At 39.6% G+C, this 24472-nt stretch overlaps 1 protein-coding gene across 1 annotated transcript in view; it reads right to left on the bottom strand.

Moving 5' to 3' along the window:
* Positions 1-24472, bottom strand: part of CACNA2D3 (calcium voltage-gated channel auxiliary subunit alpha2delta 3) — a 487051-nt gene that overhangs the window by 229627 nt on the left and 232952 nt on the right. Inside the window, exons 9-11 of the mRNA XM_033140932.1 lie at positions 23752-23826; positions 12545-12634; positions 9916-10029 (exon numbers count right to left, since the gene is read on the bottom strand). Of these exons, the coding sequence (XP_032996823.1) occupies positions 9916-10029; positions 12545-12634; positions 23752-23826 (279 nt within the window). The remainder of the gene's footprint in view (positions 1-9915; positions 10030-12544; positions 12635-23751; positions 23827-24472) is intronic.

The following is a 24472-nucleotide window of genomic DNA, read 5'->3' as shown; positions in this document are numbered from 1 at the left end:
TTTCATTAGATCCCTCACTATATCAGTTAGCTAAGCCCTCTTAGTAACTCTGTGGCAATACCAGGGTTTCCGCCCGCTAGCCCCTCCTGAGGGAACTCCAAGACACAAACTATCACCCTGCAGGTCAGTTTTGTCCTTTCTCTGAGTTCACCTCCTCATGAGCCTATATAACGCGCTGGACCAAATGAACGAAGATATTTTCTTAGCTCAACAATAAGAAGTCTTTATTGGTTACAGAACATAACAGTTTCAATAATGGTTTATAAGCTTAGTTTCATAACAGAGAAAACTCTTTCTTTCAGCATCATATACCCATCTTCAACGATCCTAACCTAACCTAACCTACCCACCACTATCCTGGCCCCACACCCTCCTTCTTCCAGTCACCACTCTCTCCTCTCTAACGGCTGCTCCCTCCTTTTAAAGAGCGGAATGTCCCACCTCCCAAGGGATATCTGCCACTCAAACTGGGGTGCCCATTAACTCCTAAAACACCATGGGTTTCTGAACATCCCTTAACTTAGATCCTGTTTCGTTACAAATAGCACTGAAACAAACAATGCACAACCACAAAAAAGCCAAAGAAAACAACAGCAGAAGCATTCAAAGCAAGGAAACTAGGTCCCATAAAACAAACAGCAATAATACAACAGAGGGTTGTACCAAGTGAAGTCACGAGACTAGTGAAACAACTTCCACTTGTGCAACAGAACTTCCCTTGCCTCACCCTTTCCGCATCTCCCCCAGTTTGTTCTTAGGTTTCCCCCAAGTGTTTGGAGTAGTTTTGAGGGGAAGGGCACAGGAGGAGGAGAGGGAAGCAAAGCTCCACTGTTCAAGTGGAGGTCATTTGACTCATGCAATAATTTTTTTTAGATTCAATTCAAAATCGCTGCACATAAAACAAGGTTTTTAACTTTGCATCTGAAGGTAGTCAAGGTAGGTGCAAGGCAAACCTCTTCAGGGAGAGAGTTTTAAAGTTGAGACACTGAGCCTTGATGATGGAAGGGGAACTTGGGAAAGGGCCTCAGGGAAAAATCTTACTTAATGAATGAGCAGGTTCATAGGGGAGTAGGCAGTCTTTCAGATGTTATCCGTGTTGACTAAAGTTTCACACTTCCTAATGCTCTAGTGGAAACTGCAGTAACCATGTAGAATAAGATTCAGGGTTGCCTATAATTGTTACCAGTTAGAGGTGGAAGATTTCTCAGAGAGAGGTGGGGTTGGTTAGTTAGTTAGTTAGTTAGTTAGTACAACAGTATGGTCCTTTAACTGTGATAAATGCTTCTTGCTTGTTTGGACTTCAGCATCTCTGGAACTGAGCCTACCTTACAAAGGTAAGAGTCACCTCAAACTTTGCATCTATCTGGCCCTAGAAAATATAGCACTTAGACTGAAAAAAAGTTTCTAGACCCTACTCCAAAGTATTTAAGAGAGGGTGGTGGTTCTTGTTTATTAAAATATTTTTTTAAAAAAAATCAATGCCTAGCTGCTGGGTTCAAGGCACAGGAGGAAAACAATAAACCTTTCCATACACTTGGAACTTCAAAATTGTACATTAATTGATCACATGCAAAGTCACGTACTGGTGGAGCAACAGAATCAGAGACAGGAGGGCAGTAGCAGCTTTTTTTCACCAGCATAAGCAGTGCAGCTGTTTTAAAATGTGTTATATGAGTTCTGAATGGAACCTCAGCCAGCAATCTGGCTGCTACAGTTGTTTATGAGTCATCTTACAGGGCAACTCCAAGTAGAGCGCATTGGAACAATCCACTCTGGAAATTACCAGACTATGAAGAACCATAGCCAAGTTATCTCTGTCCAAAAGGGGCTGTAGGTGGTGAACAGCTGGAACTGGGCATTTCGAGTCATCATGGCCACTTGAACCTCCAGCAACAATGTTGGATCCACAACTACTGCCAATCCAGCAACCTGCTCCTTCCAGGGGAGTCTAGGACAAGCTGTCTTCCTCCTTCCAGACTTAAGAATTTAGAACACATAACACCCCTGCCTTTTAAGGATTCATCTTCAGCTTATTGGCCTACATCCAGGCAATCACCATCTCCAAACACTGGTCTAGCACCTCAACTGCCTCTCCCAATTCAGATGGAACACAGAGATGGAGCTGAGTGTTAACTGCATTAGTAATGACACCTCACTCCAAATCTCCTGATGACAGCTCTCAGAGGCTTCATATAGATTAAGCATGGGGGGACAAGATGGAAGCCCGTGGGAAACCACAGGACAGTTCCCTGGTGCTGAACAGCAGCTTTCTAGAAATAGCTCTGGAGGTAGGAGCAGAACTTGGAGGTAGGTGTCTCCAAGCACCAGCTCCCCAAACTTCTCCAGAAGCATACCTTGGTCGACGGTATCAAATGCTAAGGAGCAGACTGCAGGAAAAGGCTCACAACGTCTCAGTTCATCTCCATCCTGCTACGGAGTAAGTTGCTCAACAGGACCTATCTATAGAGCTTCAACTGCCAGTCAGCCTTGCTATCTTGTGTGCCATGTCTGCTGCTCACTGCCTAATCTTTTTGATGCTATACCTGCCAGTGCCACATGGTCTTGCTGCTTTGCTACTGTGCCTTAGGGGTACCAATTACAGATAAATCAGAATAGTCACTCAAGGCTTCTATGGCATGTGGTGCTGTTGTGCTGTCATGGATGCCTCATCACTAAAGTGACTTCAGGAGAAGTGCCCCCATAAGTAACTTTTCCATGTCTGTGGGCCACAAGCAAGCATCTTGGCAGAACCAGAAATAAGACTGCTTGTGCAGCCATGGCTCAGCCCTTTCATGTGCATAAGTTTTGTATGCGATCTAAATTAAAACACATGATCATATTCTGTTCTCTTCCTCAGACACAGATATGAATTTTCATGGGAAGTGAACATAAAAATAGGGGTGTGAACTTGATCAAAGCAAAATCATTCAAATCTCCAGGAAATGTTTATAGTAATCCACTTGTTTCTGTCACAGATGTTTCAGCTGGTACAATTTAGCTTGCGTGCACATTTACTTAAAGAAATGATTAACTGCTTCTCTTTTTGCAGATAGTTCTCACAGAAGAATTTAAAAAAATGAATAGACTTCATCGCTTTCTTTTTGTTCCACAGTATGCTTTTCTTATGAAATGAAATTAGCAAGCATATTTAAAAATATATCTGGTTCCGCACAATAGTCGGTTTTAAGGTAATTAAACACAGGCGTTTGCTTTCCAAAAAAAAGAGAGAGGAAAAGGAACATTTCTTTTTCAGTTAAGGTGGGCATAAAAGATAACACAGAGCTGTTCCTGGGCAAGGAAGATTAACACGTAATCCATCACTTGATTGGTTGCTTTGCTGCACACATTATTATTTGTTTAAATTCACCATTTAAAAAAAAAAGAGTTGACTAAAGTTCCCGGATGCCATTTAATGTTCATGATCATGTTCCTGGAAACAGTATTACTTGGATCCACATCCAAACCCTGAATACTTCCTCCACCAAACCTCCATCAGACCATGTTCCTGCCCCTGGTGTCCAGCACCTTACAGAAAGTTGCACGAATCAAAATGCATTCAAAGAGTGGCGAAGGCAACTTCTAAGAACTCAGAAGGACAATAAGTTATGCCTCCTGACTATCCAAAGTTCCTTCCCACTATTATATAAAAGTAGCGATCTCTGTGACAGATCATATGGTTCCCATTTCTCAATGTGGGATTGTTTTTTCAGCTGGTCCTTGGACTGGATAATTCCATAGCCCTTGCTGGGCATACCAAACCTTCTCTGCTGTATCAGTGCAAGACTGTAGTTCTGATGGAAAAGACAACTTGTTTGCATTGATGAAGAACTGGTTAAATGTCTGGAGAGCTTCTCTTATGCCTGTTCTCCCCCTATGTGTCCCCCCATGGGCCCCTGCTAAAATTTGAGAGCCCAAAATCCACCACTGGCAAAGGAAACAGATGCTAAATCTTTGGGTTGCTCTCTGCTGATCCAAAGGGTAGGACTAGAGCCAGTGGGTGGAAATTGCAAGAAAGCAAATTTGGACATAGCTTTAGGAGAAATTTCCAAAGAGCTCCCTGACCTTGTTATAGACAGCCTTGGGAGGTGGGGGAGGGAGGCGTTCTCCTTCACTGAATATATTTAAGCAGATACTGAACAGCCATATGTCAGGGGTACCATGGCTGCAAAATAGACTCTGTTTTAAGCAGTGTTCTCTCTGTGTGTGTGTCTGTAACTAGATGGCCTCTAAGGTATCTTCTAACACTAATGATTTTTCATTCTAGAAATAGAATGTAGGCAGGTAATTAACAAAAAATCAAGATAAAATGTATAAAATAACAAATCTTCAGCAGAAGAGCTATTTAAAAGAAAAAAATAAAATAAAAATTAGAATGGTCTTTTGTTAGCTCAGTTGTGGAGTCGGCCTATTTTATGAAATCATAACACAGAACAACTTCACATTTCTACTATTATTGAGGTACTCATGATTGCTTCTAATTTTTTAGCAGCATGTCAAACAACAGATGGTGAATTATACAATGAAAAATTACAGTGCAGTGAGATATGTTCTCCATTAATGAGTCCCAAGTGATTCATGATTCTGAGGTCTATTTTCAAGATATGAATCCCCAAGGAAGAAACACCACGAAACAAAGACACTGTGGAGCATCCAGCCATAAATTCAACTCATCTTCCATGTTATAAACCAGAAAAGATTCCTTGATTGCTCTTAAGGGAAACCTCAGCTATTTAGATTAAAGCTTAACGGAAGTCAGTGCTCCAATGTTTCCCCATAAAAACAGAATGTATTTACTCTGATGTATAAGTCACCTCAACTTTTTATACAACCAATTAAAGTAAGAGCTGTAGAGATGGTTATGTCATAGTGCTGAAAATAACTCCAGTATTTAAAACCTTTGCACAGAACTGTATATGCTGTAGGACTTGTTTTCTTGTGGGCATGGGAAGAAGAAGAAGAAGAAGAAGAAGAAGAAGAAGAAGAAGAAGAAGAAGAAGAAGAGTTTGGATTTGATATCCCGCTTTTCACTACCTGAAGGAGTCTCAAAGTGGCTAACATTCTCCTTTCCCTTCCCCCCCCCCCACAACAAACACTCTGTGAGGTGAGTGGGGCTGAGAGACTTCAAAGAAGTGTGACTAGCCCAAGGTCACCCAGCAGCTGCATGTGGAGGAGTGGAGACGCGAACCCGGTTCCCCAGATAACAAGTCTACCGCTCTTAACCACTACACCACACTGGGAAACAAACAATTAAGTCTACTAATGTTAATAACTAATTTAATAAACACCCATCCTTCTCATAGCTAAGACAAATAGTGTTAATATCAGTCCCAAATATTAGGGGTCATAATGAAGATTACTCAGAATTCTGATCCTCTATTTGTACTTGTTAATGTCTGATGATTCCCCATTGCCCACAAGGCTTCTCCTCCTCCTCCTCCTTCTCTAATGCTGAACTCAGATGGCTCCATGCTGACCACACTGAAGCCAAAATGGGTCCACCCACCCAGATTATTATTTTTTCAAAAAAATACCCAGGGGATGCCTATAGTATACACATGTACATAACATGACAATTATTCTCTAAAAGGGCCCCCAAACCAGGAAAAAATCCAGAACATTACTGTGTATGTATGGCCTCACACAACAGGCTGGGAAGGCTTTTAGCAGCTTCTCACAGTGGAAGAAGTGTAGACTGTGCTTAAGATTTCGTGCTTTTGATGCCCAGTGCATGCAGAGTAGGTAGGATGGAAATTCCCACCAAATATCTTTGTGACTTGGAGAAATGGCTTGTATTGGGATGGGGGCTCGCCATAGCAGACATGAGTCAGCAGACATTTATGTTATGTCAGCATTATTTTTTTTAAAAAAACAAGACAATAACAACTTTGCCACACTTTGAGAAGCAGCAGAAGTATCAGGATCATAGCCACCATTCTCCTACTTGAGATCCTTTAATCAGAGATGCAGGAAAGGAAGCTGGAAGTTCTACATGCCAAATATGCACTTTACCTACGGATCTAATTTCCCTCTCACATCCCCAATTCGGAAAACTATATACCGTTTCACTACAAAATCATAACAGCACAAAAGCTCTCAAAGGGGAGATAATCATCCTGTTTCAGGTTACAATGCCCTAGAAGGTGTCTGAATCCTTCCTTTTGTTCACGAGACACCTCATGATTCAACACATAGTACACACTGACCTTTGAAATATTCTGACCCTTTCTTAAGAAAAGAAAATCAATTTAATAACACCGGGATGACAGCAATTTGCCGTTCCTAATGTTCCGTGTGTGTAGCATCAGCATATTGCTAAGCTACACAGGGTTGGTTAACATTCTAGGGAATGTTTTAATCTCCTTGTAGATGGCAGTCTAGAGGAAACAGATAAATGGTCACTGCAGTTATGTTGTGGTCCAGCTATCCATTTTGCCAAATGGATGTTAATGTTCTTAAACATTATTTTACCCTTGTGGAAAGTGAGGAGGAGAGCCATATGCTACCCTTTTTACTTTTTAGAAGCTCTCTACAGGTACTCTGCAGGGTTACAGTTTGTTCACTGAAATGTGGCATTTTATAGTTGCCTCAGCTTGCACTTGTATGGTGCTTTACTCATGAGTATTTTATAAAACTAAACATCTTTGTTTCTACTTGTGTGGGTTATCCATGAAACCTAAAACCATAAAAGGTCAGACTTCTGAGTTGCAGTGAGACCTCCTCCATGCTGCAGAAGTTACACTTAACAGACAGGAGCATTAGCCTCATAACTGCCTTCACATGAGTCATACCTAGGTGTAGCATCAACTTCCTAGGCGTTGGTGACTGGTTTCCCGATTGGTGCTAGAGCTATAGTTTAGGAAGCAGCAGTGGCAACTGTATAAATAGACTGTATAGTTTGAGCCATAAAGTGATTGTGACATGTGCATCATGTACTCCAGCGGAGACTAGCCAATAAGGCTGCTTCCCTTCACATCTTTTATAAAGGTTTTAATGACAAAATGAATAGCTGCCAACAGCATCAGTGTCAAGTGAAGAAATGTGTCAGCTTTGATTATCTACACTGTCTTTCATATGTATGGAGATGCTACTGCTGCCATACCATGCAAATAAGGTGTTTTTATACCATTAACATCACATAATATTAAGGGAAGAAATCCCAAATACACAAGGCAAATGATATTTTCATATTTCATCTACCACATCTACTTTGAACTAAGTTATCATGAGGTATACAATTATTAGGGGCAACAGGGTACAATTCAGGATACCTTTACATGTGAAATTTTACTGTTTTTAATGGTTTTGTGTGAGATAAAATTTGGGGTACCTTTGCATATATATATTTTATACTCTGTTTATAATAGTTCTTGGACGTAGCTAAGGGGGGCAGGGAAGGGCAGCTGCTCCCCTTAAATCAATAAAAAGCAATAAAAGCAATAAAAAGCAATAAAAATATTTAACCAACTGAGGTTTCGTTTCCACCCATGTAATGTTTAATGTGTGATATAATTCAGTGTACCGTTGTATAAGAATATTTACCATTTTTAATGTTTTGAATGAGATATGAATGATTCAGGGCACCTTTGTATGCAAACCTTGGCTCTGGTTATTTTATATCTAAGATTGTGTATCAAAGACTGCTTCCTTTCAGACATCTTCCTGCTTCCAGCTGGAAAGGACAAAAGGGGAGCAAAAAATAAAGGCCAAAATGCATGCACAAAGCCCAGAGAAGTTCAGATCTCCAGTGCTGAATCCTTTTTTTGAGATTACAAATCTAGCCTGGATTCACTATGGGCCACAAACACATACTGTGTGCACATGGCAGGAAGCCTTAACAAGCTGACCCCGACACAATTACGTGTATGTTGGTCCTAATTTTCACAGGCTTCAGGGCACTAAAGTGTGCTCTTCCACAGCTACTGCCAGAAAGTCCAACTAGATTCCAGGAGAGCAGTTCAGCCAGCTCACATTCTGCAATCCCAAACCATCATCTTCCAACAGGAATGACCTTAGATTTCTAATTTCTAGTCAGTTCTACAAGCCCAGCCAACTTTCAACTGCGAAACTCAAAACATGTACTGTTGTTTCTGACTCAAACTCATGCATTTAAGATATTGCCTTGCCTACCCCTTACCTCATACCAACGCAGCAATACTCCTGAATAGAAATGTTCAAAAACATAAGCAGGCCTTGGGTGGAAGTCCTTTTCTCCACAGGATTTGGATGTGTATCTCACTTAAGTTCTATGTGCTGGTACTTGTGTACAAAGCTCTTGGGACCAGGATACCTATGAGATGGTCTCATCCCTTATTTAACCAAACAAGCCCTGTACTTTGCAGGAGAGAGCCTCATGCAGATACCATCTCAGCAAGAGATCCATCTGTATTGGTGCAGGATTTGGGCCTTTAGCCTGGCAGCACTTATCAAACTGTCAGAACTCCATCCCTTTACATATCAGACAGGCAGCATGTCTCTTTGCCTTTTACCACCTATTGAATACCTTCCTTTATAAATAAGCCTTTTAAATTATTTTAATCCTAGTCTTTATCTGATTTGAAGCTGGTTTTATATATGAAATTGCTTTATGTATGTTTTTGTTGTTAAATCATTTCAAGATGTGTTATAGGAAGCAATTCATAAATGGAATTATTATTATCTCAAAAAAAAAATGTTTTTAAAAGGCAACTACTGACAAAGTACATCCTGCCTCATCATGCAGCATAAATGCAATTACTAACCATTATAATTCTTTTCACAGCAGCTCATTTTGCATTTTTTATTTCGTGAATGGCAAGGGTGATTTTCTATTAAATCATCAGAAGAAATTAATTCCAGAGTCAATCCCAGACAATTAGCAGATACTCACACCTTAATTTCAACTTTACTAGGTCTGGCTGTCTTTCTCAAAAATCAGAGATACACAGCTAGAGTATAATTTCACTGTTGTTTAAAGCTGTGAAATTATACTCTAGCTGTGTCACAATTTCTATGCCATTTTACCCCAAAGTTTAGGAAAGTAAATGGGAATGTTCTAAAGCAGACAGATTACTAAATACACCCTAATTGAGTATCTTATGCTGTCACTGAGCTGCCCCACAAATGGTAAAACTATTCCTTTTTAAAAAAAGTAAAATAGTCATGCAAACCTAGCAGCAGATTTATAAGTATGTTCAGCATGTGCAAAATTAGGGGTCCCTGAGGTGCTCCCAAGTTATTAGCATGGAATGCTAAGTGAGCCTTTGAAATGCAACTACAGGTGATGAGTTGCCATTGTTGAATTCTAGTATTACAAATTGTTGCATTGTTTCCACTCTTCATTTCTCCTACTCCCCAATTAAAGTAAGTGGAGGCTGGTCCATAAAGGCAACCAGGACCTAGCTCTACCAAACGAAATGTCAAGCACATTTCTTTAAAGTTATCCCCAAATCTCAAAGCCACACTCTTTCCTGTCCCATGCATCCTTCCATAAATATGTAGTATGTTTCTCAACACCATTTTTTAAAAAACAACAGCTAGGAGAAGATGCATTTACACAGGAAATGACCCATGAAAAGAAAATAAGGCTGCCTGTTCTAAGTCTGGTTGGGTTTTTAAAATGCAACAAACACACATATAATTAGATAAGAAGAGCCCTGCTAGATCAGGCCAAAGGCCCATATAGTCCAGCATTCTGTTCCCACAATGGCCAACCAAATGCTCTTGAGAAGCCTGCAAGCACACAAAAAATTACTCCTGGTCATTTTTAATCCAGATCGAAGCTTACCTGATATTATTTGCTCTGCTTTTTGGTTGACAAATATCTGCCTTAGAGCACAACTCTGTTGGTCAAGGTCCCACTGGTAGAGAACATCTGTATTTGAGAGCTTGTCATCATCAGATATATTGCTTCACACATACAATATATAATGGACTTACCTTCCTATCTGGCCAATTATACTTTTCAAAAATGGCATCGTAAGTGTCCACAGCACCATCCGTAATCAGCATTATGGCTTGACTGCAAATACTCCCTTGTCCTGTATGATTGAACTGGGAAACAAGCAAACAAATACTCATTGAGTTCTGGAATACCTAGTATTTGCTGTAAGAAAACCATGCTCATAATTCCAGTGTGCATATGCTTTACTGAAAAGCATCCAGTGCTATAGCTGTCACTTTCCTGTTTGTTCCCTCAAAAAAAAAAAAAAAAAAAAAAAAGCAGGCTGCCGATGAAACCCTTATGGAATTTAGTACTACATCAGGGCTATAAATGTACACCTTCCTGAATCAAATAAATTTGCAGGAAATATGCCACAATTTTGGCATGTTTTTTTTTAATGTTAAGGTAAATGGGATTGACAATCACAATGGCGAGGGGAAAATACAACTCTCATTTTACTCATGACTCTTTTTTCAATTTAGGGTATTTATCTTCTTGGACTCCTACCCGCTACTTCCCCATGGACTCACACCTACACCCAATCCCAAACACAAACTAAATCTATAGATTTTTCAAAGCAGATAAAACTCCCTCATCTTCTCAGGCACCCTGTAAATTTTCTGTCCCATCCTGATTCCACCAATTGTTTAGCCACCAACGAAGTACAGAAACCTAGGTTCCACCATAATGTTTCCCTTGCACCAAGTAATTATGTTATTTGTAATTCTGCATGCTCTTATTAGAAACTGGGGCATGAATTAATCTAGCATTCTTATGTCAATGTAGATACACAGTCTTTGAGCCAGGATCTGAACTGCAAGTCAAATCTTTTTCCAGTTAAACCAACCTCCCTTCGTAAGGAAGGCAGTTTTAATAGGTGTTCTCGTAGTGCCCAGATCACCCCATCTAGAAAGAGATTATATCAATGACTGTGCAGCAAATGTAGCAACACAGTAATGGGGTAATGGCATAGATGCCAGTAAGTAACAGGAGGCTGTGTTTGTTTCTTTAACAACAAAGCAGAAGACTCCTCCCTCAGTGCTGTTACTGAGCCTTGGATTCCACCTACTATGATAGGAAACACTAAGTCTGCCTTGCTGAAAATGGGGTGATTGGGGGAGAGGGTGGGGGAAATCGCACCTGCATTCTCTTTCACTTCTGGGACTACCTCTGGGGTTATAACTTGGCAACCACTAAATAATGGTCAAATGTGACGATCAATGGCAACTTGCCAAGACAAAACCAGCCAAATCAGGGCCCATGTCTAATAAAAGTAGAAACCCCTTTTTGAAAAGGGACATTTCCCATGTCTAAAGGCACCTGTTGTTCTTCCTGAACTAAATCAAGGACAGTATGTAAAAATAATAATAATGGTGTATTAAAATACTTTAGAGGTGGGCTGTCTTCATCTATTTATTTTAAAACATTGCTTTATTCTGTCTGAATCTATCATATTCCACAGAATAAGCTACAGTATTCTCTTTTTAAAGCAGGTGATTAAATGTAAATGCTTTGATGAGTAATATCTCCTCATATGTGTCTAGAACTTCTTTTTAGTTTTTATTGAATAGAAGGAGTGATGAAAGTCTTTTCCATAATAATAACAATGACAAGAGCCTTATAATGAACTACAATTAACTCAGTGATTCATCAGTTACCAGTGAGAATTTCGATGCATCCTGACATTTGTAGCTCTTGGTTGTGATTAACAGTCTTTGAAATGTCACAGAATTTTATTTAATTGGTTAAGACTTAAAAAAAAAAAAAGAGAATCACGGCAAAGATCACATTTATCCCCAAAAGAGATAATTGCAGTTGTCACATGATATAGCAGACACTGACTGCTGAAACAAGCACTTCTGTAGTCCTGCAGAAACCTATGGGAGTTGAATTTATCAAATGTTGGGGAGAGTTTGGACATAGTTACGATCACAACTTTCAAAATCATTTGTACCAACAACTACTAGCTCTTTAGCAAGCTAAGTTATACTAAAATACAAGAAATTATAAGTGAAAATTAGTCAAGCTTAATTGCTATAGCTTATGAACCAGTCTGAAAAGCAAGACTCGGTAGACTAACATAAGAATAACACATTTAAGCATGAGAATGTGCCAACCTGTAATTCTGAAGAATAGATTTACATACCACATGCTGTTGGATAAAAAGAAAATTACAGTACCTAAATTATCACTGTTAAAATATAGCACAGTGTCTTTTGATACTAATCTGTATCTGTTAAGAATGAAGGAGGAAATCATTATTTAAAAAATTTCATACAAAGATACATACATACGTGTGTGTGTGTGTGTGTGTGTGTGTGTTTGCACAGTTCAAACCATGCTCAAGGTAGCTTACAACATGAAAAAAATACAAAACTACAATATAAGAAAAGTAGTTGTAAACAATAAGTAAAACATAAAAAATGCACAAAACTGAACAGTTTCCACATAAATCACAAGATCTGTAATAAAGATACAAAAAACCCAAGAACCCAGCAGCCACAACTTCCCACAACAACAAAAAACCCCAAACAACACCCCAGCCTCAGCAGGCGACAACTGAAACAAAATACAAAACTTATAAAGGCCAATAACAACAAAACTTAGCAAAAAGCAGTAACTTACATCACTGAGCATGTTGAAAGCTTCAATTAAAGCTATATCCAACATTCCAATTCCTTTTGCAAAAAGTTTGTCAAGGTGCTCCCTGAAGTGCTGGGGAGGTGAGAAGAAAAGAAATGGTGTTTCAATCAACATATTTGTGACGATTTTTGCATTACACCTACCCTTGAAATCTTAAAGGCAAAATCAAGGAATGTGACTTCTGGAACAGCATCAGGTGCTTTTTATGAATTCTGGAAAAATTCTCAAATAAAGCAGGTCTTTGTCCCTCTGGTTTCAAGAAGGGTGCTTTAAACTTTTAAAGAAAAGAGTGCCTGTCAGATATATTTATTGTGACAATTTATAAAGAAAAAGAACCGAAGAATATACAACAGCAATAAAAACCAAGTGAACATGTTCGCAAAAATCTTAAGATATATGATTCAAAGTCCAAAGTGTACAATATAGATTATCTGGGGACAGAAGAATGGGTTCTTAACCAGGTTATATGATTCAATTGTATTTACATTAACTGTTTATCAATAAGTATTTAAAATTGTCTAAAGAATGCACAGTGTTGTCTCCACAGAGAATAGAATTCAGTGGACTCATTTACAGGAAGACATGGAGGCTGTCTGGTCACAATATCTAACTTCTATTGTCAACCATGGAAGGCGGAGAACTAGGAGGGGGGGGGACAAGGAAGGAAGGGAATACTGCTTAAGATGGCTAGTCCAAACAAAGTAGAAAGACAAAGCTGCCTCAAAGCTTGAGAAGGCAGGGCCTGGGTATTGCCTCACAAGAGACTAGCGGCATCTGAAACACAAAAATGGAGGCTGCTGCCGCCTGCCCAGTCCTAGGCAAACGAGACACAATGCTCTAAGTCAGCAGATTTCATACATACAACCATCACCAACAGGTGGCATAGACAAGAGGTACTGTGAATACAGCACAGGCTCTGGCTCATAAAAGGTTTAACACAATCTGTTTGTTAGTCTTTAAGGTGCCACAATGCTCTGTTGTTTCAGATGCAACAGACAAATGCAGCCATGCCTATGGAACACAAGATACTTGCAGTAGGGTGAATTTTATTTCATGTTCGTTTTGCCTGCTGCATCTTTTTATTTTCTTTTAAATGACTGAAAATGCTCAGTATGCAACAGTCCTTTCTAAAAACCAGTAATTTTAAAAAAAAATTATACACACCCGCAAATATATATGAAAATGTAGCCTTTAGATTTAATAAGGAAAAGAGTGGCACGCTGTTAAACAGGGTGCCATAAAAGGAAATTGTATGCACTAATCCCTTGTATGAGTTATTTTTCTATATTTTCTCTATGAAGCATTTTTTCCTGCTCTTTAGTGAAATAATGCATTCACATGGTTTAGTAGATGAAAAAAATATTATGAAACTTTCATAAGTTAAGAAGGGGAAAAAATCCCTGCTTAAGGCAATTTTGAAGCATATGTTGCTGCTGCAAAACTAGGCAGGTTTTCCAATGCAATTAGTGTAGCTTAATGTTCATGGTGACCCAGTAAATATGGTTCATGCAGCTCAATATTTCAAAACACCTAACGGCAAAATCTTGTTGATCTAAATAAGCAGTTAAGGCATAATGAATCCTGTAGCCAAGATTGTGGAATGTGTTTCACAGCATTTTGCTATTAAAATTTAAGCAAACGTTGAGAAATATGTCTATTCCAACATGTTTCATTTTAAATGCTAGTGACATTTTATCTTCTTAACTTAGAAAGCATATCATGAATATAAAATCTAGGGACTAGAACAGGAACGGAGGTTGGGGGGAGAGATCTTCAGATTTACAAAGCTGTCTTGAGAGTAGGCTTCTGGTGATTATGTTACATTGCAAACCTCTGAACTATGTTACAAAGCTGAGAAAAGGCCAAGAGATTCCATGTTCCCTTAATGCAGTGGTTCTCAACCTTGGGTCCCCAGATGTTTTTGGCCTACAACTCCCATCATCCCTAGGTAGCAGGACCCGTGGTCAGGGATGATGGGAGTTGTAGGCCAAAAACATCTGGGAACCCAAGGCTGAGAAAGGCTGCCTTAATGCATCCTGTCCCTTCTGAAGGTAAAGTTCACTATCCTGTTGCAACTACATACATCATTATGGGCACAGCTATTATCTGTAAAGCTAAATCAAGGCTAGCCAATGTGATGCACTCTAGGTGATGTTGGATTCCCATCAACCCCAACCAGCATAGGTAATGGAAAGGAATGATGGGAGTTGTAGTTCAGTACCATTTGGAGGGCAGTTATCCCTGGGATAAGATAAAATAAAATATGCATAACCAAGGTTTGGACAAATTAAATGTCTAGTTCTTTGTTGGTTGGCATCTGTCTGTCTCATGAGACAAGGGAGGAGTAGTACTCCATTGCAGTCAGACTGCTGGAAGTTTGCAGCTCCTGCTGTAGCTGTAGAGACTGATGAGGAAGAGACATGTTTTGTTGCAGGTGGGGAAGAAGGTGTCCAGTTGTGTTGCTGCAAATGCACCATGGTGTTTCTTCTCTCTGCACTCCTCTCAGCAGTCATTCCTCCTCTGGTCACTGCTATGGATACACTACTTGACTAGCTTTTCAAACTGTTTCTCAAAATTCAGACTCACAAAGCAGTGTCCAAACCCTAGAAACTGTCGATGAAAACTCAAGGGAATGGCAAAGGCATCCTGACGTGGACCCTTTGACTACACCGAAGTCCTGTGCACCATGGCATCTGCCTTGGCATTACCACACCATTCAATCTCCAGCAACAGGAACACTGGTGGCTTGGTGCATGAGATATAACATCATTTGTGCCCTTTATGAACAGAGGGAAGGAATGTGATGCAACATTTCGGAACTGAAAAAATATAGCAGACTTAAACTTTTGAATATTTCCAATGGGGAACAATAAACTTCCCTAATTAAAGATGGGAACAGTCTAACTCTCACCCACCTTAACCTTACACTTCTGAAACTGAAACCATGAATTAGACTGTACCAAAACGCACCTATGGGACAAATTTAAAATGTGTTCCTTAAACGTTAATAGGAAACGAGATGGGAAAACTTTTTAGCCTCTTCAACATGAACATTCCCCCCCCCCAGTAGTACTTCTTTGGATTTAAAATTTTTAAGCTTGCAAGAAGCCTTTCCCCATTATATTTATATGCTAACATGATGTTAATTAGACAGTGGCAGGCATTAGAATAATCAACCAATTAATTTAGAAAAAAACAATGTGGGAAAACTTTGATTACAATCCGAAACAAACAGTGTACGATCAAAGAAAAACCACTACAAAAGTTGGCAAATAAATGTTCACCAATGTAAACAGAATTCCACTGTGTGTACTCAGGAAATAAGCAAATTTATTTATTTTTCTATTCCCCTTCTACTATCCAAAGACCTTGGGACGGCTGACAGCATATCTTAAACACAACAAAATGGACAAGAGTTCTTCTTCTTCTTCTTCTTCTTCTTTGGCGATCACTCGTAGCCGAGTAAGATTGTCTTCCATAAACACGGTTTTAACAAAGAGTCCGTAAGGGACTGTGGAGGCCAATTCTGGAACCACACGTCCTTCCATAGTGGGGACAATGGTTCCTGGGCAGGAGTTGATCACGGTGTGGATTTGCCAAGCATGGCTTCCTCTTAGCACATTTCTGAGTCCGAGTGTCTTCAAAGTCCATGGCACCTTTGGTAAAGACTCTCTCCAACTGGAGTGCCCGCAGGCCAGTGTTTCCCAGTTGTCTGTGTTTATACTACATTTTTTTAGATTTGCCTTGAGACAGTCTTTAAACCTCTTTTGTTGACCACCAGCATTACGCTTTCCATTTTTAAGTTCGGAATAGAGTAGTTGCTTTGGAAGATGATAATCAGGCATCCGCACAACATGACCAGTCCGACGAAATTAAATGTTCTAAACTGGATTTTACACTGGAGCCATTACAACAGTTGGCATTTGTAGTTTCATGTCTGATACATATTTGAAGCCCATTAAGTCCAGTTGGTTCCTTTTGCCTTAAAGTAGCAACACAGGGGGAAACAGAAAATAACTTAGACGAAAGGATAGTAATGACATCTGAGCTTCCCTAGGATTGAGGTGGAATGGGTTCCCCTAAAACAAGCAAACTGAATAAGCTTGACCCATTCTGAGCTTCAGGGCACCAATGAGGTCACCAGGAATATGACAAGAAGCTTCTCCATCTCCAATTCACTTTCAAAGGGAACCTCCACTTCCCTTTACACTTGAATGCTGCACTAACATCTAGGGTACCAAGATTCCTGAAAGAGTTGTGGCTTCCTTGGAATTAAGGGCTCAGGAACCAGTGGAAACAATCAATTTTGCTGCTGAGATTGCTCAAGAAAATGAACACCAGGATTTCTGGGGCTATATCCAAAGTTGCAGCTCTGCTGGCAAAACAGACTTCTATGTTTGCCATAGAACTTCCTATTTTTTCCTGTACCCTCTACCCCACCCCATCCCTGCACCTCAAAATCAGCGTCAAATTGGAGAACCCTTGGAGCAGATTTTGGGAACCTGCAAGGGAGGAGAGAAAAACAGAAGTTCCACAGCATGAGTGCAACTCTGTTCGCACAGCATTGGATACAACCCCTGTACTTTGATGCAACTTTGTAGTTTCCCAGGGTTTCTGGATCCCAAATCACAATTCTCAAGAACCTGGCACACATGTTTCTGCTGCTGCCTGCTAAAGGCCCGGGCAGCAGTCCTTATCATTGTCACAGGAAGCTAATTTTCAACAGAAAGGGAACATATTTTATTAAGAAGAAGCAGGGAGAGTTAGTGTTGAGGGTAGAACTGAAGTCGTTTCAATATGAGGCTCAAATTTTAAGTAATTTGGGTTTGGCCTATAATTAACTCTTGACTTCCAAACTGGAGAATTTCTTTTTCAAAATTCTCCAATTCTACCTGTCAATTGTAATACTAGCAGATACCTATTCATAACTGGGTTCCTGTTCTTAACTTGGCTCCAATAATTTGGAAGCCCGAAAACCCAGCCATATGTATGTTTACTGAAAAGTAAGAGTATAAATCTCTTCTTCAATTAGGTTGATGCAATAAGATTCCAATTTGCTCCAGTCAGTTAAAGGAAAGTCTGGTAGGTGGCTGCAGGAAAAACTGGAGAAATTACCTCTGCTTCCCATTCATGGAAGCCTTCTGTGAGTAAAGAGACACAACTGGATATGACCCTGTGCTGATGAAATAAAATTCAACAGAAGGTTCCACATTGCTGCAGCGAGAGGAAGGAACAACTTTTATTATACTCTGAAATTTGATTGTGATGATTGCATATTGCTATCCACCTTGGATGCTACCAAAAGATGGGATACATTCTTTTTAATAACAAACAAACAAACAAATAAAGTAAAACAAAGATTTGAGGACTGGGCACAGCAAATGAGAAAAATTCTTTTATCGTGCCATAAATTGACTGGGCAATAGGAACATAAATGAGATAGCTGAACATTCGGTGTCATTATACCAGTTCAGCCAACCAGTATTACAGATCTCACTGGCACAGCTATAGTGGCATTATATATAGGGGTTGATTCCTAATTTCATTTATTATGTATCTATCACTGAGATGCTCTGTCAACTTAATTTCATCTGGAAGTATTTAGAATAATGTGTGTGTAAGAGAGCTTAATGTATAAAGCAAGAATGCAAATTGTGATACTGTTGCCGTAAATGTGGAGTTGCATTAAATCAGATAGTCATATAATTCCTAAGAGGTAGGAAATTGTAATATGGAGTTTCTCAGACATGAAAACCTCTTGGCCCAACTAAACACATATTAAACCAGGCAATTGCACATGTTTGTAATTTTGCAGGAAAAGTACAGACAATGATAAAATACTGTCTGCACTATTTCCCACTTTGAAAAGAAAAAAAGGAATGTTTTACAAATTGATACACTGAAAGGCAAGACCAGCTTAATAACAAAACTATAATATAAACCAGACTGGTACTATGTAAGAGCAGAAATGTATGTTTTTACTGTTTAGCTCAAGGAGATGCAAATCCAGATTCCCACATTCTACGAAAGATGATTGCAAATTTCACCATACACTGAACTTTAGTTTTGAGTGAATGTGGCAAGGTCGACCCACATGACCACTTTAGAGGTAGATGATTAACCACAGAATTGCTTTTCCCATAAATGTTTATATATCAAAGTAAGAGTTCTTATGGATATGCCCCCACATTGCAAGACCATAAGCTACTAGATCCTAAGATCACGTCAGCTGGGATCCAAGGGGTGGTTGCGTACAGCTGCACTCCTGTGCTTCTGAGCGCCAGCTCTTCTTCTGTCAAAGCTATTCCTGAAACTTGGAGGAGATAGGGGATGAAGGGGGCAGAGATAAAACACCCTCATACACACGTGGAAGGATAAATACTCCATACACCTGGGATTTTAATCCCATGTTTGTTAAATTTTGCAGCCATGGCAATTTGCCATATCATCAAAGAGGGGCACTTTCAAATGACCACATGGAAATTAACAGGAATATCCACTTGTGGCAAATCTTCCACCTTAAAATGGAAATTTGAGTCTGCTGTCCATCTAGAGGGTAGTTCACATGGTTCCCCAGCGTGTAGTTTCAAGCTTGTGTGAGGCCCAACCTCACACTGCACATGAAGTATCACTAGGTGGCCTATCCCCATAGAAGGGCATGATCTACTATGTGCTGCCCCCCCCACACTGTGTGTTTCTTGGTTTACAGTGGTTTGCACATATGGGGCACAGAAGTATATGTGTACACCCAGTGCTTTTTTCCTAGAAAAATATGCTCTGGTACTCACAATGAAGTTGTTACAGTAAGTGCCACACTTTTTAACAAAACAAAAAGCAAAACAAAACAAAAGGTGCTGGTACTGCATATCCTTGAGTCCCCCCCCAAAAAAGAACTGTGTGCACCCCACTTTGCAAAGGATGTTCTATACACAAAAAGAAGTCAGACATCACAAGCCTCCTCCAGCAACATATTGGGAAATTCAATGAACCAGCCCAAGCAGATTTATGGGAATCCTTTCAAATGGGACTGAGAAGCCAGCATAATAGAAATGCAAAACAAATTGACCGCATCAAATTATGGTACTTAATTGCAACTGGAAACTCAGTTGGTACCACATAGCTGCATATATTGCATACACAAGAAAACATACACTATTCAAAACCAGTGTTTTATAATTATAACAGAAACAGAACATCTTAATAAAACATTTTGGAACTAGGTGGCCTGCTTCCTCCCCATAAATTTATTCCAGTGCATGCTGTTCAAGTAAACATATCAAATACTTTAACATCACCCTGTCATATCTGACACTAACCTTGCCACTTAACTCAATTCATTAAAACACTTCATTTGATTCAGATGTTTCTCAAAACTCTCTTTGTCTATAAACTGACAAATGAACAGTCTCAACTAAAGTAGATACAATTTAAACTTTTTGTAAAACAACAACAACAACAACATGAATACTTACTGGAACAACTTTTTATTACAAAATGCCTGTAATTAAGATGGGTGGGGTGTATACAGAGTGGGAACTTATTTGTTGCATTGATCTGTGCAAGGAGCACAGAGAGAAATGTTGCATTTCAGGGCCAAATGAGATGTGATGTGGGAGATCCTAGACTGGATATCCTAACATTCCCCCCCGCCCCCACCTTTGGTTAAATACAGCTGTTGGCAGGCTATGGGTTATGGGTGGAAAACACCATTGAACCAGAACTATGATGCTGGAATTAATAAGGTGTGTGGGTGTATCTAAGCTTTTCCCAATTTATATTCCCTCTCTCAGAAGGTACTTTTAATTATGGGTGAGAAAAGTTGCCAGTCCTGTACATGTCTATTCTTCATGTGTGGTTAATATGAGCAGAGGAAGGGGAAAGTTTAAGTCAGAAGAACTGTGCAAGAGCCAGAGTTAATCCCTCCTCTTCCAGTGTAGTGGCCCCAAGGTAAATCCTCCCTCTACCCATGATTGTTAATCCCCCACCCACCTAGTATCTAGAGAGTGTGCTCTCTTGAGGTTTGGCAATCCACTCTCATCATTAGGTAAATTTTTCCCAAGCAGCATGTTGATGCAGAATTTTACCCTCACCCTTATGAGTGAACTGTAAAATAAAGAGGATACCAATTAAGATGCTACGACATAAATAGAATCACAACTTTCATCTGGCCACTGAAAAATAACTCAGATAAAAATGTCTTGTGGAGTCTTGAAAATGGGACTAGCACCCCTTTCTCATGGAAGATAATGAAAAGCCAGGCATAGGGGGTTTTGCTTATGCTCACTGGGTGGCATCCAATGCTGCTGTGGACTGTCTGCAGCCCCTCAATTGGGAGTCCCTCTGGAGCAGAGTTGGGGGAGCTGCAGCGGAGAGCAGGGGAAGGCCTACTGCATAACTGGAAGCCCACTGGTACAGCACAGAATGTTCTAGATTGATGAACTAATAACATACAATTAAAGACTACCACTTGGCTGAGCTCTCCTTTAACTCAAACCCAGACAATGGGCTTTCTAGAACCTTTTAAAAAAATGACATGTTCTAGGAGCAACAAAGTCAAATGGGCGGGGTACAACCAATTAATAATAATAATAATAATAATAATAATAATAATAATAATAATAATAGACAGTCTAATTTTCAAGAGGAGAATTCTAATCTGGTTATAGCCAATATATTAAAAATACAGAGATATGTTGCACTATATTTTAATAAACTTGGATTATGAATTGCTAAATATGTTTTGGAACTTCTGTTTTGTAGATGTTATACCATGCTAAAATTTAACATCATCACCACTGCTCCTTTAGTCTTTCAAAACTATGTTAGGGCCCTGTTTATAGTATAGTATAGTATAGTATAGTATAGTATAGTATAGTATCTTCACCCTTTGGCAAACATCTTTGTATGGTTCCAGAACACGATTTATTTCACCCCTCTTTTCATTCCAAAGAAGGCGGTAAAACTATAAGATATTTTCTGTCACAGGACACATATTTACAAGAGGATGCTTCTGCAATTAATCTTCAAACTACTCAATAGTATAATTACTGTGGCACCAAGTACTAATTAATAAGTACATAATGGAATAAAATGGCATTAAGCAAGCTGTCAGTTTGCCATTGCTTAACACCAGTTGGCAAAAGCAGCACATTCAATCTGTCAAAAATAATTCAGATCAACATGCAAACTGTAAAGCTAAGAATATGGTCTACATTTTTTCTGTAGTATCAAAAAGAATGATTTTTATTTTTAAAAAATCAGCCAAATCTTAAACATGAATATATATCTCTGTAACATCTGTAAAAGCAAAAAGGAGGTTGTCGCACACAGTAAAACAACAACACCAGAAACAATACAGAATGAAGCATTAAGAAATATACAAAATCATAGAGTCCTTAAAACTATACCTGGACCTAACACACAGGGTTGTTTAAGAACAATTTTAAAATAAAGTCACAATATATCTAGATACATTTGTCATTACCACCCCCTTACGCATATTAACAGCATAAATTACAGCATATTGTTTTCCATGGAAATTCGCCTAACTCTATACAGTTTGGGTAACGTGAGAGACCTCTGCCAGTCAGAGCAGGCAATACTGGACTAGATGGGCAAACGGTCTGATAAGGCAGCTCTCTGTGTTTCATAGAGTATCAGCAGAGCCTTCCCAGACAGTTCAGCTGAGGTAGCTATTTGACACTGCCAGCCCATACTGGAACCAACAGAGACCAACAACACCTTGCAAGATCAAACTTGTTATTGAAGGAGTAACAACTTCATCTTGGGTTCAGTTCATACTGTAACCTTGCCACATGGGTGGCCATTTCAAATAGAAATGTGTGGTGGGGGGCCATTTGTGTGAAGCGGCTTGGCTCCCCACATGGTTTGGGAGATTTCAACCACTTCACCACAAATCTCCACAATGCTTTCCAAAGACCATCTGGGGAAATGAATTTAATGGTTCTTCTAGAGTGCGGGGGGGGGGGGGAGAGAATGAATTAATCAGGGATCTTTGTTTTGAGAGCCAAGAGTAGAGTCTGCAGCCCACTCTTGTTTAACCCTTTATTGGTCACATCTACTTGAGGTTCTTGTTGTCAACGGCCCTTTCTGCTTGGAGTGCCTACTTACTTTTATGTAAGCTCAAGTTTAGCTTCTCTCTTTTTCTCTTTGTGCCCAGAGAAAGGAATCTGTGAGCTTGAACATTTGTATCAGATTCCAACAACAGATGTCAGTTCCACCCAACTTTAATGCACCACACAGTCACCTAGTTCGCTGAAAGCCTCAAAACCATTCCTAGTCTCATTAGCTGCAGTTACGAAGACATCGGCTAAAATGTTCCATGGCTGCCAAGTATTCCAGACCACTTCATGTGTATCTGATTGCCTGCACCACCCTTTACTTTGCTTACATTCTGATACTGAAAGCAATTATCTTCTGGCAGACTGGGTAAGTTCCTGGTAATATTGTTACAGCAATGAGCACAGTGAGGAGCTGTTTCTGGAAACACAGAGTGAACAGATTAAGAAGAAAGCCTAAAAATTGGTGGATTTTATACCAAGTACGTAGACTAAAACTGGTCCAATAATAGACAGGAATTTTATGAAAGAACCAACAATACTTATTATATTGCTATGGTTGTCTGATACAGATTCTATTTTAAGCAAGAAGTACACCCTGTATCATGGGACTTTTTTGTGTGGTCCTTGTATGGCACTAACAGAGCAACATTTCCAGCCACTTTATAAAATGTTGCATTTCCCCACATAAAAAACCAGGAAACCATTGGCATTGGGTTGCCTAACTTCATCTGGAGAGATGAGCCAGCTTCCTTTGGCTTCTATCAGATTGGCTGCATGGCAGGAGGAGGAGGAGCCGGCTACTGAAGCCATACTCGACTCTGCACTCAGCCCCCTTGACACTGAAGAATTCCAGGGTTTCAGATGCTCCCCTGCCTTTGAAAGGAGAAATACGGAGCCCCTGCAGCTCATTCCTTGACCTGAAAGAGGCACACTTCAGTGATATTCTCCACTGATCATATGCAGCATCATCATACACCTGTTGTTTAAATGAGCAGAAGAACCATACATTGCATCCAATCAAACAAGGGGATTTCATCCATTAGGAAATCATGGTAGTCATTTCATACATGGCCTTTGCTGTTTCATACAATTTCCATTATTTCTTACCTCTTTGTTGGCTCTGTCCGCTTGAACTAATGTTCCATTCAAGCAAGGTTCTACGTAGTGCAGTTCTTCATTGTACTACAGACAGCGGGGGGGGGGGAAGGTTGGACATTTAATATAAGCCTTTGAAAGATCTAAGTTAATGACAGCAAACAATGGAGAAGATTTATCTGGACACAAAACCAACATAAAATGCAATGGTTTCCTTTCAAACACGTAAGCTTTGTCTTTCCCTTATAGGCTTTGTTTTCAAAAAGGATGGATCAGAAACTACCTCATTATGTATACTTGAATATACAATTCATGTTAGGCCCTGGCTGAAATGTGGATGACACTAGTTCTCTGCATCATGTGAGCAAACTCTTAACAAATATTTAAATCAGGGCACTGCCCATTGGCTTCTATTGTAGCTTTGCTTCTGTGAGCAGAGTTTATGGTCACAGAAAAGGGTGGTCCTGTCTCCCCCTTTGCTCTACAGCCTGCTGTCCCCTCTCGAAAATCTGCACCTGTGAGCTGGTTAACCCTCAAGAATGGTGTGGGATGCAGTGCAGGGAATATCTGGTGGAGAAGTTGGCAGAGTAGTTTAGTGGTATTTCATGCATTGTGACTTGCTGTTATTTTTATTGATTAGAGTTTAGTAATTCTTCATTGTAACTGATAAGTGTAAACTGTTTAATTATTATTTGCTGATATTTAATTTTACTGTTTACTGTTAAATTCCAAT

Source organism: Lacerta agilis, chromosome 2 (assembly GCF_009819535.1).
Source record: "Lacerta agilis isolate rLacAgi1 chromosome 2, rLacAgi1.pri, whole genome shotgun sequence".
Taxonomy (NCBI): domain Eukaryota; kingdom Metazoa; phylum Chordata; class Lepidosauria; order Squamata; family Lacertidae; genus Lacerta; species Lacerta agilis.
The sequence above is the reverse complement of the archived record's forward strand: the minus strand, read 5'-3'. Positions and strand labels throughout refer to the sequence as shown.